Source organism: Spinacia oleracea, chromosome 4 (assembly GCF_020520425.1).
Source record: "Spinacia oleracea cultivar Varoflay chromosome 4, BTI_SOV_V1, whole genome shotgun sequence".
Classification (NCBI taxonomy): domain Eukaryota; kingdom Viridiplantae; phylum Streptophyta; class Magnoliopsida; order Caryophyllales; family Amaranthaceae; genus Spinacia; species Spinacia oleracea.
Window position 1 is genome coordinate 92,557,508 of NC_079490.1, and position 17,266 is coordinate 92,574,773.

A 17,266-nucleotide genomic window follows, 5' to 3' on the forward strand; every position below is an offset into this window, starting at 1 on the left:
AATTTGTAATTGTAATTAATTTGTTGAAATTCGAATAATTTAGAATTGATTTGATTTTCATAATTAATTAACGATTTAATTAGGTATCCATGATTAAAAACCACCATAAAAATTGTTAATTTATGATAAATTTTAAATTTTTATGGCCTAGATTTGAATCCATGATAATCGGAAATTAATTGATTAATAAATTTTCTATTTTTCGCCCTAAAATTATGAAATTAATATGTTTTATTAATTTGTCATTAATTTTGAATTAAAAAGTTTAATTTTTTATGAAATTCGCTCATAAAAGTTGCACGCACAAAGCAATGGACGCTACATGTTACCCTTAAGGGGTGTTGTATAGTGCGGGCATGCGACGACGAGCAAGGGAGCTCGTCGCCCATGCGGTACGAATGCAGCGAGCAACGAGCGTGGCATGCACAAGGCAATGGCTGCCTAGGGGCTTTGCGCTACGCGTGTGGGGCGATGGGCGAGCGGTGCAGCGAGCAAGGCAAGCACGCGTGGGCAGCGATGGATGCTGCGCCACAACGTGCGTTGCCTCGCCCACCAAGCACACCAAGGCAGCATCCAAGGCAGCGACAAGCGCAGCACAACGTGCATGCGGGCAGCGTTGGCTGGCCTGTCCAGCAAGCGTTGCCCAGCAGCGCGCCAAGGCGATGGGCGAGTGGGCTGCGCGCAAACGTGGCTCATTGGGCCTGCCGCATTGGTGCGTTGTTGCTTGGGCTTTGCAGTACGATCAATCGAGTGACAAGGGGTTTGTTTCTTGTTGGACTTGACGAGGCATGGGCGCATGCCCACGGCCTTGTCTTGACCCGATTGATTCATTTTAATTTTTATTTTGAATTTTCAGTTCGGAAACGTTTTTAATTAATTTTAAAATTCGTAATTTAAATTGTTTTCTTGGAATTTAATTTTGAATAATCTAATTATTATAAATTTTAATTTATACTAATTATTTTACTAAAATTAAAACCTTGAATTAATTTAAATTCATTTAATTCAACTGAAAATAAATTAAATGGAGTCAATTATAAATTTATATGAGCTTTAAATTTTAATTAAATTTGTATGTTTCCGGTTAGACTAGGAAATACATTTTTATGTTTAAGATTAGTAAAGCAAATGAATTTATTGGTTCAAGTGGGAGAATTTTAGTCATAAACTCTTGATTAGGTCTACATTCCTTTAAGGTTAAAACAGCTTGATTTGAATTAATAAGGACTGAATAATTGGTAGATTATTGGTGCCCTTGATTAATTGCTGCAAATATTTATGTGATGCATAACTAGTTCTACTAACCAGCTATGTGGGCCATTCATGATAATGAATGGGTGAATTGTATATATTGTATATGTACTGTTTTGCAGGTTATTGAAAAGTGACTAGTATGGCCCAAATAGGATAGAAAATATGGTCTGCGTACCATTAATTTGAATGTAAAATTGGTCTAATGCACCAAAGTTTTGTTTTCAATTTAAATATGGTCTGCGTACCATCAAATAGTTGTAATTAGTTTAATTATAGCTTATCCTATTTGAAGAAAATGGCGCCTCCCATGGTGAAATTCAAGACGGAGTTTCCAATCCATTTTCAAGACGGACTTTGAAGTTGAAGCTTCAAGATGAAGTCGGGCCATACTAGATCACATTTATATCTTATGCATGTTTTAAGTTATTTATTGTTTTAAATATGTCTTAATTATGCATGAGATTATGGCTTGATTATGTTGCATGATTAAGGATTTTATTTCACTTAAAATCTAATCAACATAGTAAGAGCCTTAAGTTCCAAACTTAAAAATTGAGTTAAAAGGTGCCATGCCAAAATAACACTTACTTAGTTAACCTTTACATCAATCATAGTAATAGTTTTCCGCCATAACGAGGTGTTACTTATTGATTCTAAAGGGGTAAGGTACACAAATAATTGTGAGTACATGTTAGGTTTGGTGAAACTCAACGATATAAGTAAGGAGTCCTTTTATGTCGTGGCAAACGGGATAGGTTTACCTAATAAGTTCTTAGACGTACCTATCAACCAAGATTAGTTTCTAGACTATTAGCAAAGGCTTTGCTTACCTAAAATATTTTAGAATTGAGTCTAAATACATAATGTGCTTAATTCTTCAATGATTTAAGGATCTTGGAATCATTTTATTCACACCTGCCGGAACAATAAATTCGAATAAAATGCCAATAACTTGTTTAAATTGCATGATTGCTTTAATTTTCAAGTTATTACTCATGATAAATGTTTAGACTTTGCATGCTTCAATGTATGTTTCAATTATTTTTTATAATTAAATATCTTGCACTGTAGTAAATCCTTTTAGAAAGGTAAAAGTAAATTTCCTCGATTGGTAGTGAATCCAAGAACGATTCACGGAAATGAGAAAAAATGAGCAATTTAAATGTACGTTTCTTTTAGCGACTTTTATGGTTGTTTTCGAGTATCAAAGTCGAATGGCAAACCGATTGGTGCTTGTGAATTCAAAATACAACGTAGTTTTGAGATCATAAAGCATTGAGTTTAAACGCTCAGCTTTACCAATGGTTAACAACCTAATATCTTTGTCCATTTAATTCTCGAATGAGTCTAGTCCCTAGACATTCGAATAGATCGATGCTTAGAGAACTTTAGAAGCTTCTGGTAAGATCATCTAGTTGAAAAAGAATATTCAACATAAATAAAATGGTAAGAACTTTGTTGGAGTGACATTGGACATGTCTAAACAAAGTATAAAAGTCAACACTAGAGAATTCAATTCTTAAGGCTATTAGAAAGGGTACAAGAAATAGGAAAACAAGGAACAAAGGAAAGGAATTTACGATTCCGTTTCTACCTAAAAGTTTATGTTTAAAGAGAAGTGACCTAGCAATCAAACTTCCTTGGTATCATATACCGCTTGAGGTTCTTACTTCGGTAATAACTCAAATAATGGAAGCTAGGCTACACTATTGACCTACAAGTGAAAAATGAAGCATGGCAATGCTACATTAGTTGTAGGGTCATCTAGTTTGTTTTAAGTCCTTTCAAGGCTGGAACTTAATGGCTATTTTGTTCCATAATCAGCATACCTAAATTTCTGTTTCAAACACAGAAAGACTCACATTCAAGAAAAACAAAAACAATGTTTGTTTCTTTATTTGAATGAAATGGTCATTTTTGGGTTGAGTCAATATGCTTGATTAAAACAAACAACTCTTTAACAATAAGAACTTTACTAGGTTCAAATCAATCTTTTGATTTAAGTTCCACAAACCTTTAGTATTGTTACTTAGACCATGTCAACAAGTTAACATTCAAAAGCTCTATTTTAATGGACTTTTGAAAGTTGATTGATTTCTAGATCAACTCAAGACAAGCTAGTCTTACTTGTTGAAAGTAACAAAAGATATGAACTATTGTTAGAATGCCTAGACAATAGAGTTCAAAGCTAAAGAAAGATTTTATGACTTTATTATTTCACCTAGATTTAAGTTAATATGGATTTATTTACTCAAAGTAATACAAGTTTGAATCCGTTTGGCTAGTTCAAAGATTCAGAAGTATAAAATCCACTTGGTAAGAAATCATAAAGATCTAGGATAGATCATGTTAATGATTACTTGAGACCAAGATCATCAATGATTGTGTATTCACGATCTAGCTCCATAAGATATGGCATATCTAAGTTGGAATGATCGAAGTCAATTAGTACTTGATTCGATCAATGATGAATCATAAAGACTTTTCCTATAATTTCTAAAACAAAATGCTCAACTACCACCAAACTAAACCAAATTCGTCAAAGCTATTGAAAAGTAATTTCAGAATATCTTTTCAATAATATATATATCTAAAGAGTTGCTAAACTCAGTGGGAGCTTAGTGTTTGTTATTCAACAAACTAAGGCCCAAGTATAGATATATGTTTCATTGTGATTTATTCAAATGAGACACAAGGGTATTGTTTCTAGCACGAATTTTTTAGAACATAATGTTTGTTTGCTCGAAATAATGTCCTTTTGGAGATTCCTTTCCAAAATGACAAGTGGGAGAAAATAGACCTCAAAAGTATTCGAGGCGAACAACAAACATAAACGGACATTCCGGAGGCTTTTCGCAGTTCTTTAGAAAATCCGAACACGTCTTTAAGGACTTTAGAAGTGGATTTAAGAATAGACATCTCTTAGAAGACTTTACAAATGCTTCAAGGAGAACAGAATATTCAAAGGACTCTCAAAGTTCCTGTTGATATTCTATTGTTTGATGTTCTATACCCAAGTAGACATAGAGTTCAAGTCACTGAAACTATGAGATTCTTCTATTAGATAGTGAAGAAACATAAAGTTCAGGTCAATGAAACTATGAGATTCTTCTATTAGATAGTGAGGAAACCTACAACTTGCAGTCAAACTATTATGAAGATTAATGAGTTTGTGACTTGTAAGAAAGCTATGACGAAACCTAGATTCCCTAAAATGGTTAGAGGCCATATATAGACTCAATGTTTTAAATGGTTAGAGGCCATAAAACATACTCAATGTTTTGATGACAAATTTGAATTTTTGTTGATTTGCAAGAATAGTTTCACACCTATTGGTTGCAAGTTTGTTTTAAGGATAAAAACTATCAAACATGGAATTGTGTTCACACACAAAGCTAGATTAGTTTCTAAAGGTTACAAGCAAATTCATGGCATGGATTGTGTTGAAGCCTCATGCATAATCTTAATGCTCAAGTCTATAATTCAAGCAATGATTGCATATTGGTACATATGGCAATTGGATGACAAAACATCTTCCTCAATCAAATGTTGCAAGAAACTATGTACATGGTATGTCATAGGATTTGTGGATCCAAATAAATGCTTGAAAAGGAAAGCTAGCTTATGAAATCTAAGTACAGATTTAAGCAATCAATTGGGAATTAGAACTGTATTTTAGTGAAGCTAATAAGTATTTTAGTTTCATAAAATGTATATGATTCTTATAGATATATAAGAAGTTTAGTGGGAGTACGTAAAACTTAATTGGTCCTATATGTATCGCACACATATCTCTCTATTGTGAAATAACATTCAAATGCTAATGACTTAGATTTGAAATTATTCATCAATGATGGACCATGGCGAAACTTAGTACATACTGGGTATTAAGATCTATTTACAAAGATCTTATAATATTGTTTTGGATTAAGTAATGGCATTTACTAAATCAAACACGAAAGACTCCATTGGAGACATTCGACCCATATGAATAAATCTAAGTAAAGGATGTTTGAACTATGTATAAGCATTTACTAAGTTAAACATCAAAGGATCTAAGTGAGATTCTTAACCTATATTATATGTCAAAGAATTTAGCTGGATTTAGTATCTATTGAAACTAGATGAGCTAAAGTTACATGAATAGAATTCAATTGGGAATTATTCTGCAAAAGAATTTATCATGTATGATATAATATAAGGATCGCCAAAAACGTATCGTATGACTTTAGGCATGACGAACATATACCAGTCTCTAATTGATCTAAGTGAAGATCAACTAGATTGAGATCAATAAAAACTTATGGTATTTGAAAAGGTACATAAGAAAAGTTCTTGATTCAAGGAAATAAAGATATGCTAAATATTGATGCTACACGCATAAACACTGGCAAAGGATCAAGCAAGATTCCTTTGGAGTTAACCATTGGCAAGGACGAGCTATAGAGCATAGTGTTTTGAAATGGCAACATGGATTGAAGACCATGAGTTGTTGCGTGGGAAACTAAATATTAATTTCTATGTTCTAAGATACAAATGGAAAGTCTTCCACATATCTATGAACTGCTTGGATAAGTAAATCCAAAAAAAGCATCACTAGCAACCTACACAGTTGAAGTAAAAGTACTTATTGCCTAAGAAGCAATAAAACAGGGTTGTTTATGTAAAGGAGTTCTTCTCTGAACTTGGGTGGATCACTTGTCTGCTAGCTTAATGGTTCTTCATTGCAAAATGCATAGAACCACTAATATAGAAAGAAAGACTAGATCACAAAATAAACAAACTCAAAAGATCTTATCATCTATCTCGAAGAACATTCGATGAAAAGGATATTAAGATTGGCAAAGCATGATAACTAAACCTATGCAACAAGTGAGAAACAACACTCACGTTGTGGCACTGGAAATCAAGCATAGCTTTGAATTCCATTAATTGTTTTAAAGATGGGTTAGAGGCCCATGGTTGCAAAACATTGGGGTTGAACATTTATCATATATGAAATGTATTTTCATATTCCATTTAATCTTGGTTTAGTATTAAATGATGAGTCCTTTCAATTTAACAATATATTCAAGATATACTGTCAGGACCAGTCCTATGACTAAGAAATGTCTATCAAGTGAACTTGAATGTCAAAAGTTGAAAATGGTCCCTGGTCGGAGTTTTCTATAAAGATGGACGCATAGAAAACGTTAGACGACTAGAATGCAAGATGACTATTAGTTCTGTTTCTTGAACTATGTGGACATGGCAATGTCGCAATCATTTGCATAGATACTTACTGTGGGAAGACTAGTATCGGAAAGACCTATGAAACTTTACTGTAAGAGATGAAAATCTGTCATAAGTACATTTCTTAAAATTATTAGACACTAATCCTCAATACCTGAGTGATTTGAGATTACTTGTTTGAGAACTGGTTACTTTGACGTTGTCAACCGTCGCACCGTAAAAGGAGGCTATAAAGGCAACGCTCGGGTAATCACCTATCAAACAAAGTCTAATCTCAAGATCGCAAGATTGGGATTGTCCTACCATAAATCGGGATGAGATGCTGAAAGTTGTACAACGCCACTCGGAGAGCTAGAAACTGTAAAATGCATGGCTGTGCTCAGATGAATCATAGGCTATGATTATCTGTTTATTTGATCAGTTGAACTCTGAAACCGAGAAACACCTCTGGACATAATAAGGATGACAACTCTTACCTTATGTTCAAGAGCAAGCATCAAGTGACAAATGAATTAGGAAATGCACACTTGTCCCTAAGGACAAGTGGGAGACTGGAGGAAATAATACCCTTGGTCCAACTATGCATTTAATGGTAAGTCTAATAAATGCGGTTCAGTATTAATTATACAAGTTAATAATTCAGTGAGATCAAGTGAACTGTATGCCTAGCTAGAGGCCGCTTCAGTTCAAGTGGATTAATGATATTAATCCACAGCTTACTCTTGACTGAACCCGTAGGGTCACACAAATAGTACGTAAACGGATCAAGTATTTAATGGCATTAAATACTCCATCTATGAATATTCGGAATCGACGGATCTTGGTTTCAGTGGAAGCTGAGATCGTCAAAGGCAAATAAATGAATACTCCGGAAACGATGATATTGCCGGAAACGGAAACATGGTACGTATCGGAAAATATTATCGGAAATGGAAATATTGCCGGAATCTTAAATATTGCCGGAAACGGAAATATTGTCGGAATCGGAAAATATTATCGGAATCGGAAAATAATTCTGGAAACGGAAATATTAAATATTTGTTCGAAACGGAAATTAATTCCGGAATCGGAAATGTTAAATATTGTTCGTATCGGAAATGAATTCCGGAATCGGGAAATTAATCGGAAGCGCGTCGTACGAATTAGCATCGGACGAGCTTGCTAGACGAAGGCCCAGCGCGAAGCCAAGCCCACGTCCAGCAAGCATAGGCGCGCCACACAACAGCCCAAGGCCACGCCAGGCCCAGCGCAAGGCAGGCCCAGCGCAAGCCTTGGCTGTGGCAGCCTCGTGGGCTTCGTAGCTCGCGTGGGCTGCGTCGCTGCTCGGGCTCAGCGTGCGCGCGCGCATGGCGCCCCTCGTGGGCTGCTGTGCGTGCGTGTGTGTTTGTGTTCACATACGAAACCTAAAACGTATAGGATTCGTTTGATGTTAAATTCCTAATCCTAAAAGGATAAATTAATTAATAAGAGTTCTGATAGGATTCTATTTAATTAATTCGTATCTTAGTAGGATTCGATTACTTTTTCCATAGCCTATAAATATGAGATCAAAGCTCATAATTTACAACGAGTTTTAAGTATTCAAAGGTAAGAATTTTGAGCGAAAAATTTAGTCACATTTATTGCCCATCACTAGAGGAAAAAACATCATAAGTTGCCCTTAAAATAGGCTTATAAGTTGCCAATTGTAAGGGCAACATATGGGGGGTCACTTTTGTGAAATTATCAAAGGTTGCCCTTAACAAGGGCAACTTATAATCTTATAAGTTGCCCTTGTTTGCTACAAGGGCAACTTATGTGAAACTTATAAGTTGCCCTTGTTGCATACAAGGGCAACTTATAAGCTTCACATAAGTTGCTCTTGTTTGAAACAAGGGCAACTTATAAGCTTCACATAAGTTGCTCTTGTTGCAAACAAGGGCAACTTTTGAGTTTTTTTTTTAAAAAAAAAAAAAAAAATCTGCAATATAATCCCTAATATTTTGCAATATAAAATTCTGCATTATAATTTATAGAATATTGTTTCACCAAACATCATCTTGACATTCCTCAATAATGATATAAATTTCAAATTTCCAATAATATTTCCGAATTAATTCAAATGTAATTAATTAAATCGATAAATAACAAAATAATGTAAGAGTCATGGATAACTACAAGCCTGCTCTAATTATTACACTGAGGGTAATTCACAATCGTTGAAGTAAGTAGCCCACTTGTCTTGAACTTCAACCAACTCCTCTTTGGTGAAGGGCCCCTCCCTTGGAGTTTTGAAAACCTTTAAAAGAACAACGTACATGCAAACCAATAAATTAAATTAAGTTTATATGCAAAAACAGAAATTATATAGGTCGCGAAAACAACTTTCTGAGTGTACTAAGATTCATTTCAAGTTCGTATTGCACGCCTAAGGGTCATTTGGGTCGATATAGGTCATTTATGGCCAAAAATGAAATTTTCGATCCCAACTACCAACAAACGAACCTCTTTCCATATTCTAACCCTTTTTCATGATTAATATGATTATTTATATGTTTATAAGACTCATTTCAAGTTCATTATGCACGCCTAAGGGTCATTTGATATAGGTCATTTATGGTCAAATATGGCAATTTCGATCCCAACTACCAACAAACGAACCGATTTCCACTTTCTAAATCTTTTTCATAATTCATATGATTAGTTATATGTTTATAAGACTCATTTTAAGTTCTTTATGCACGCCTATGGGTCATTTGGGTCGATATAGGTCATTTATGGCCAAAAATGAAATTTTCGATCCCAACTACCAACAAACGAACCTATATCCACATTCTAAACTTTTGTCATGATTCATATGATTAGTTATATATTTATGAAACTCATTTCGAGTTCGTTATGCACCCCTATGGGTCATTTGGGTCGATATAGGTCATTTATGGCCAAAAATGGCATTTTCGAAACCTAACAAATATTATCAAACCATGAAAGAAATTATTTGTTTCAGGCTAATGGCCTTAACAACAATATTCACCGTTGATAAAAGAGTTGGCACAACTCATTATAGCCACCTTAATGGTGAAGAAACAACAATCGTTTAAAAATTTATGTCTTAATACAAAACAAAAGATTCCATACCAAAACCTTTAACTAAAACTAGCTATGATTTGTAATCGAATAATGTAATTCCACACCTTAATAATATCTGTAGAAAATTAACTACCTAATTTAAATATAGGACGCCATTAACGATAATGCACATAGGTAACAGAAAAACAACCAAGTTCTCACATTAGCCAAATTCCTTAACAGATGTTTTTTTTTTTTTGGCAAAAGTTCCTTAACAGATGTTGAACAGATAGAATCTGTACCTTTGAGTGCTAGTTCTGTGTAACTGAGTAGCTCCCTTTTTCACAGTAGGTGCTTTTCCACTGAAGTAAAATCCAGTCCTGTCAAGTGCTTGACTTGCTACACCTGCTAGAACGCCCAAAACATTGACAGTCTTCCTGTTTGGCACCGAAAAAAGATAGAACAGTGAGCCATTAGCAGGACTGACTTATATAGAAACAAAACCAAGAAACCTATAACCATATAGATGAACTATGTGTCCAGAAAGCTGAGTATCAATACCTTAGACATGGGCTACAAGTTATTTTTTTCTTCCTCTTTCGCATGGATCTTCTCTTCAATTTTCATATTGAACTGAAGACGTTAAACAGTACACCACTTGTAATAACAGTGGAATCATCGCTTTCTTCATGGTAAGAACAATACTGATTTGAATCCTTGGAATCAGCCATGTCCTCAACCTCAGGAAACACTTCTTTTTCAGGCTTTGGACATACATCAACAACTCTGAAGTTATTTAGAAGCTAATTAGAACCTAGGTTGTGTAAGTGCAAGAACAACAATAAAAAATATTTCAGTTGACATATTTTAACAAGCAAAGGTATAAGGTAGCTACAACATACATAGAGGATTCGGAGACATGACCATTAACATTTGCAGTCTTTGAAACAGATTTTGCTGACTGATACACAAACAAAAGACAAAGATATTTGGTCTTAGATCCCTTTAAAGAATCAGACTTTACCACATTCTTCGAAATCAGATTCGATTCATAAAGCTTTTCATTATTTGATATCTCAAATGATTGCAAGTGTTAACTAGCTGAAACTGAAACAGAAAAGCATAGGGCACCAAAAAAAAAAACTAGATCAGAATACACAAGACACACCCAAAAAAAATCCCAAGTCAAAATAGACCATAGAAACAAGAAACAAAAAAAAACCCAACATTAATCATAAGAGAGACGAGACATTCTGGATAAGAAGAAGCATGTGTTTTGAAATCAAAACTAATCAGAAAATAAAAATAGGTATGTCAGACTCATAAGAAAGAAAAGAAACCTGTTGATATAGAATTTACATTACAAGTGACCTGAGCAAGGTCTGGTTTCTGTCCTTGGGCCCTCAATCCACCATAACTACCTGAAGCCTTGAATCCCTTTGCAGCTATACCTCCCCCAAAAATCTACAAAAGAAATTGAACACTGATATTCCTAGCGCGTATAGTAAATGGTTAAATTATGGAAATACTAAACCCTAGGAAGAAATTTATCAACTTACTCATTTTTAGCTTTGTTAAGTATGAAAATATTTTCAGTTGATTTGTTATAATGATTCTATTAATATGGAATATAATGTATGGAGTAATGTTATTGTGTAACTAAGGTGGCACACGTAAGAGAATTCCTTCTGATAAAGGTAGAATACCATTAGAATTCAGATACCAGAAGTTGAATTATAGGGCTTTTGGAAGAGGCAGGCTTAGTATTTTAGGGGAGAAGAGAAAATATGATAGAAGGAAAGAGAAAGAAAATTCTGACATCAAGAAATTAAACCAGTCAATGATTGTTCCTCCGGTCTATCGTTCTAACATCAAGAAAGTAAACTAGTCAATGATTGTTCATACAAATATGACATATAACTATTTTAGTCAGAATAACAATACAAAAGTTGCATACTATCTCTGATAAAAACCTACATATATGTTATTATAAACTGGTGTAAAAAAACTGGAAATGGATGATAACAAGGGTATTCTTACACCGATTTATTATACTCACAACAATGTCGTGTTCCCTTCTGGAGGAGACAAAGCTGTGACTGGCATTATTGCTAAACTACTGTGCAATCACAAGAAAACTAATGTTTAGGGAGAACAATCATTGCATCTAAAGTATTATAATCATCAAGATATAGTTCTTGCAAAATCTAATCCAACAATACTATCAATAGCTCCTCTTTTTTATGAGGATTCACAAAAGTCAGAAATCACCAGATATACCCAGACTTGGAACACATTCCACTACATCCAGACAATATTATGAAAAATATAGTTGAGCTGAAATGTGTGGCTTTTAAAGCTAAGGAGGACAGGAAAAGATTAGCAAACATTGGAGAGAACAATAATATGGCTAAAACAAGAGCAAATGGGCAAAACATCGTGTGCATCAAGGGTAGGGCAAGTAATTGCCCAGTAATAGTCACAGTAGATGGAGCATGGAAGAAGATTAAGAAGAAAGCAAGTATTGAAGCGGCAATAGGCTGGAATATAGTTGCTGATGGGAGAGTAGTTGAAGAAGGAGCTGCGCGAGTTTTTAGCTGTAATGTTCTAGCTACTGAAGCTCTAGCAATGCTGCAAGGAATTATAGAAGCTAAACGAAGAGGCTTTATGGATGTGACTATGTGTACTGATAGTGTTAATCTAGTTACAGAACTACGCTAATATCCTAATTGCTCCTTTGAAGTAGCTTCTATATGTAGTGACATATTTAAGACAACAAGTTGTATGAATAATGTTGTGATGTCAAGTGTGATACAAATAGGATAGCTAGAGCTCATGATCTGGCCTGTGGGGCTATAAGGAATGGGTTGTAATATTTTTACTCTGTTTGTATCAACTGTCAAAAAAACAAAACAAAACCCTAACAAAATATTAAACAACACAGGCAGTCAAACAAATTCTCTAACCTGGTCAGAATAATAGTACCAGTCATAATCTACACATATCAGCCATTTTAGCCGGCTACACATATCAGCCATAATCTACTACATAATCTGATTCTAAAAGAAACAATGAACATGTTAAACAAACTTATAGTTCAAGCCCAACTAAGCAACTTTCCAGATTATTCAAAGAGAATCCTAAGCTAGATGAACCATAAAATGCTCAAGACATAATATAACTTTAGTTTATGAAGTCTACTTATAAATGTCTGATTATAAAAATTAATAAATTGAGGTAAAAAGGTTCATACACGGAAAACAAACATGGATAAGTCTTCTCTAATTCTTTAAACACGGTCAGATCCGACCTAAATTTAACTGATAAATTTCTTTTAGGTCCTAACATAATAATACCTAGACGAGACAGGTGCTAGAATGTAGCTAGTAAGTTTTGGGTAGTTGTCAATACAACCACAAAAATAAAATGATTACGTAGTATAGCAATCAGTTTATCCTATAATATAGTTTAGTATTCAACTGTTAATTTACTTAAAATAGCTTATTTAGAACTAATAAACTAACAAACTTTATTAAGCACCGGTTACCTGATCTAATAAATACCTGATATCTCATAATAATTCTTTAACGCCCAACATAATAAACAAAACAGCCTCTGATACTGGTTCTTACCCAAACAAAACATGGCTAGTAAAATGGTTTATATAGCCATTTTGTCAATTTTACTAGCCATGGGACCAGAGTCTTGTTTGGGTAAGAGACCAGGACGGGCAGCATTTAATTCCATAGACGGTTGTTGGCGAAGGAACCCTAATTGGTTGAACAACAGGGAAGAGATTGCAAAATGCTCAGCAGGCTTTGCAGGTAAGAAGATCAACAACATTTGGGAAGACGTAAAGAAATATGTGGTCACTGATCCTACTGATAACCCCACAAGTCCTAAGCTGGGAACTCTTAGATATGGAGTGACCATGATACCTGGGAAAGTATGGATCTCTTTCCAGAAACACATGTACATTAAACTTGAAAGGACTCTTCTTGTTGGAAACTATACAACTATTGATGGCCGAGGTGTTGTTGTTCATATTACCAATGGATGCCTCTTGCTCTACCAGGTATTCTATTTCTACTTACACTACTCTTTTTCCATTTGGAATCTATCTAATGATTCAAATTTGACGCATATTTTAAATGTCCATGGCATTGTTAGGTTACTAATGTGATAATCCACGGGTTGCGAATTCACCATTGTCGAACCCAACCAGCAGGCCCAGTTATGGGACCTGGCGCAAAGTTGATGCCAATTAGTCAAATGGACGGGGATGCCATTAGGTTGTTAGGCTCAACAAAGGTGTGGATAGACCACAACACCCTTTACAGGAGTGAGGATGGTCTAATTGATGTAACCCTTGGCTCCACCAACATTACCATCTCCAACAACTGGTTCCGCGACCATGACAAGGTCATGCTCCTGGGCCATGATGATGATTACAATGACGACAAGAACATGAAGGTCATTGTTGTCTACTACCGTTTTGGTCCCAACTTCAACCAACGCATGCCAAGGTCTTACATTTTCTTTTCTTTTCTTCTATTAATATCTTGGGATGCATTTTTTAATATAATGTCATTTTATGCTTCTGCAGAGTTCGTCATGGTTATGCTCATGTAGCTAACAACTTATACCTAGGATGGGAAATTTACGCTATAGGAGGAAGCATGAACCCTAGCGTTAAGAGCCAGTCCAACCTCTTTGTTGCGCCAAAAATTGGATCTAAAGAGGTAATCCCTTTTACTTAAATGAGCACTAGCAACTGGATCCAAAAACTGGAACTAAACCATTCAAAAACAAACTCCAACAAATACCAACAAAAATGGCAACAATATCAGAATTTCTACATATGCAAATTTCTACAAATACCAGATTGCAACATCCGAAGAACAATCCACACCAAACAAGGATTAAGAACAAGAGAACTATACCAGAATTCGGTAGAAATTTAATTATGGAAATCTCAAGAACAATGTCCAGTTGCTTGGCCAAAACCTCCATTGACTCCAAGAATATGAGCCAAAGATCGATTTTCTACCATTACCAGGTGCAAGAAATCGAAGAACAATCTTCAAGAACCCTAAAATTTAGGGAAAAAACTCAAGAATAAAAAATCGTTTGATTCAAGGTTGTAAAGAAAGTGGGCGTGCTCGCCGGTGGAGAATGAGGAGGGAGATGAGAGCTCGCCGGTACGAGAAAGAGCAGGGAGATGACAAGGGGGTGGAACTAATCTAACAGTGAAGTTATTCCCCCTTAAATTCAGTTTTTGGAGCATTTTTAGCCCAATTAGGGTACTAAACTTTAACTCACCGCCGAAATTCAAGCTCTCGAGAACAATGGAAACGACGGAGTTGCAGAGAACTACAGATGGAGTGAGAAAAATCAAAATTAGGAGAGAGAAAATGGTGAAGTTTGTGTTAAGATTACGTGAGTTTGTGTTTAATGTTAAAGGCTGCTCTTGTTAAACTTAGTTCCAAATTTTCGTTTTTTAAAATAAAAAAATTAACTTTTTTTTTTGTCAAAGGTTGCTCTTGTTGTATAAGGGCAATTTTTGATTAGCCACTTATAAGGAGTTTTCCTCTAGTGCATATTGCCGAAAATATTAGAATCTTAAGGGAGATTCTAGTTAGTCAATCTTAAGGCGGATCCGGACGTGCTGTGGACTTTCTACGGAGGGACGACACTTGGAGTTCTAAAGACTTGTTCTTGTTCGGTTCGGGCGCAGCAAGGGAGGGCGCGCTACAAAGAGTATGCATCCTAATTATGCTAATTGTTATGTGGCAATTAATTTGGAATCCTGGCTTTTATGGTTTTTCCGCATGATTTATATTCATTTATATGTATCATAACCTAACATATTGAATATTTCCGATTCCGGAATTAATTTTCGTTTCGAACAAATATTTAATATTTCCGATTCCGGAATTTATTTCCGATTCCGATAATATTTCTGATTCCGACAATATTTACGTTTCCGGCAATATTTCCGATTCTGGCAATATTTCAATTTCCGATAATATTTTCCGATACGTACCATGTTTCCGTTTCCGGCAACATCTACGACTTGGATATATTTTATATTTCCGATACGATCCATATTTCCGTTTCCGGCAATATCATCGTTTCCGGAGTATTCATAATTTGCCTTTTGACGATTTCAGCTCCCACTGGAACCGAGATCCGTCGATTCCGAATATCCATAAATGGAGTATTTAATTCACTTAAATACTTGATTCGTTCACGTACTATTTGTGTGACCCTAAGAGTTCAGTCAAGAGTAAGTTGTGGATTAATATTATTAATTCCACTTGAACTGAAGCGGCCTCTAGCTAGGCATACAGTTCACTTGTTCTCACTAAATTATTAACTTGTATAATTAATTAATACTGAACCGTATTTATTATACTTAACATTGAATGCATACTTAGACCAAGGGCATTATTTCCTTCAGAGTCACCATCTCGTTGCCCCCGGGGCTAGCCCGAATGTAGAACACATCCGTATTGGGCAAGGTAGAAATTCGTTTTGCACAAATATGGTTTTCGAAATATGCATGACATGCCTAGAAATTGAAAATTTAAAATTGTACTCGAATATTGTATTTGAAAAGCTCGTTTTTCGACATTCGTTCTCAAGGTTTGGGAGTGTCCTTCGAAATTTAAAACCAGAACGGAATCCCACTCGAAAACTTGGGCAGCATGGGCAACCAGCCACTGGAAGCCACTGTGCTGGATGCAGGCAGCGGCGTCTAGGGCAGGGGTCTGCGCCCAGCGCCGGAGCTGGCATCCAGAACTTGAGCATGGCAGTGGCTTGTTGCTCAAAGCATGCTCGTATAATCGATTTTGAAATCAGAATTCCCCAGCAGAGTCGCCAGAATTGTAGGGGGTTTTTTTCTCGTACTTTCATTTTTTGTATTTTCCCCTACGGAAGGCTTTGTACGTTTTTGGATTTCGAAGGAGTCGCCACCAAACAATTTTAAGGGTCCCGTTTGGAAAGACCAAAGTTGACTCTTTAGTGGATAAGGCATTGAATCTTAGGAACTGATGGGTGAGATCCGGGCAAGGGAACGAAATGCTTATTCCGCGAGCTTTAAAAATTGTATTTGAGTACATGGAAAATAGCATTTTCAAATAACCCTAGTCATGACACTATGTGGGTTTGAACTAATTTGAATTTAGCACATAGAATTTCTACTTGTACTGTGACCACTTTGCTTTAAAGTTAATTTGAGGGAACCTAAGGCCGGTTTGTCTAAGAAATTATCTTTGTTAAGCGTGGCCTAACTTTGTATTTTGTTGGATTTATCATGTGAGGTGGTGAAAGCAATAAACAAGTAAAGTACCATCACAATAAGTAAATGAATTATTGAAAGTGTGTACAAAACCACATCACCTTGAAAAAAGGTGAGTAAAGAGTGCGAAATTGAAATAGCAATAGTAAAGGTGCAATATTGAAATGTGATATTGAAAGGTACGATATTGAAATGCGTTATTGAAAGGTGTAATATTGAATTGACGATATTGAAATTGCGATATTGAAATGACGATATTGAAATTGCGGTATTGAGATTGTACTATTGTATTTGAGATCCGAACGTCAAACGACTACTTAATAATAAGTGCGTCCGACACGGATTCAAGTCTAAAATCTCAACTTTAGGACAAGTTTCTCATCCAAAAGTGTCTTAGATTTTGGGTTATAGAAGTTGAACTGGAAATAT

The 17,266-nt window shown here is 35.3% G+C and overlaps 2 protein-coding genes across 2 annotated transcripts; both read left to right on the plus strand.

Annotated features, from left to right (window-relative positions):
- The first annotated feature begins 13,152 nt into the window (after window positions 1–13,152).
- On the plus strand, window positions 13,153–13,717 carry LOC130471706 (probable pectate lyase 4). The gene has a single exon (XM_056841974.1). It carries the CDS (start codon window positions 13,178–13,180, stop codon window positions 13,715–13,717), a length of 540 nt encoding a protein of 179 aa, XP_056697952.1. The 5' UTR covers window positions 13,153–13,177.
- Window positions 13,718–13,770: 53 nt separating this feature from the next.
- Window positions 13,771–14,460, plus strand: LOC130471707 (pectate lyase 1-like). Its single transcript, XM_056841975.1, has 3 exons — window positions 13,771–14,060; window positions 14,141–14,276; window positions 14,419–14,460. The coding sequence occupies exons 1-3, from the start codon at window positions 13,771–13,773 to the stop codon at window positions 14,458–14,460; spliced, it is 468 nt and encodes a 155-aa protein (XP_056697953.1).
- The last annotated feature ends 2,806 nt before the right edge of the window (window positions 14,461–17,266 follow it).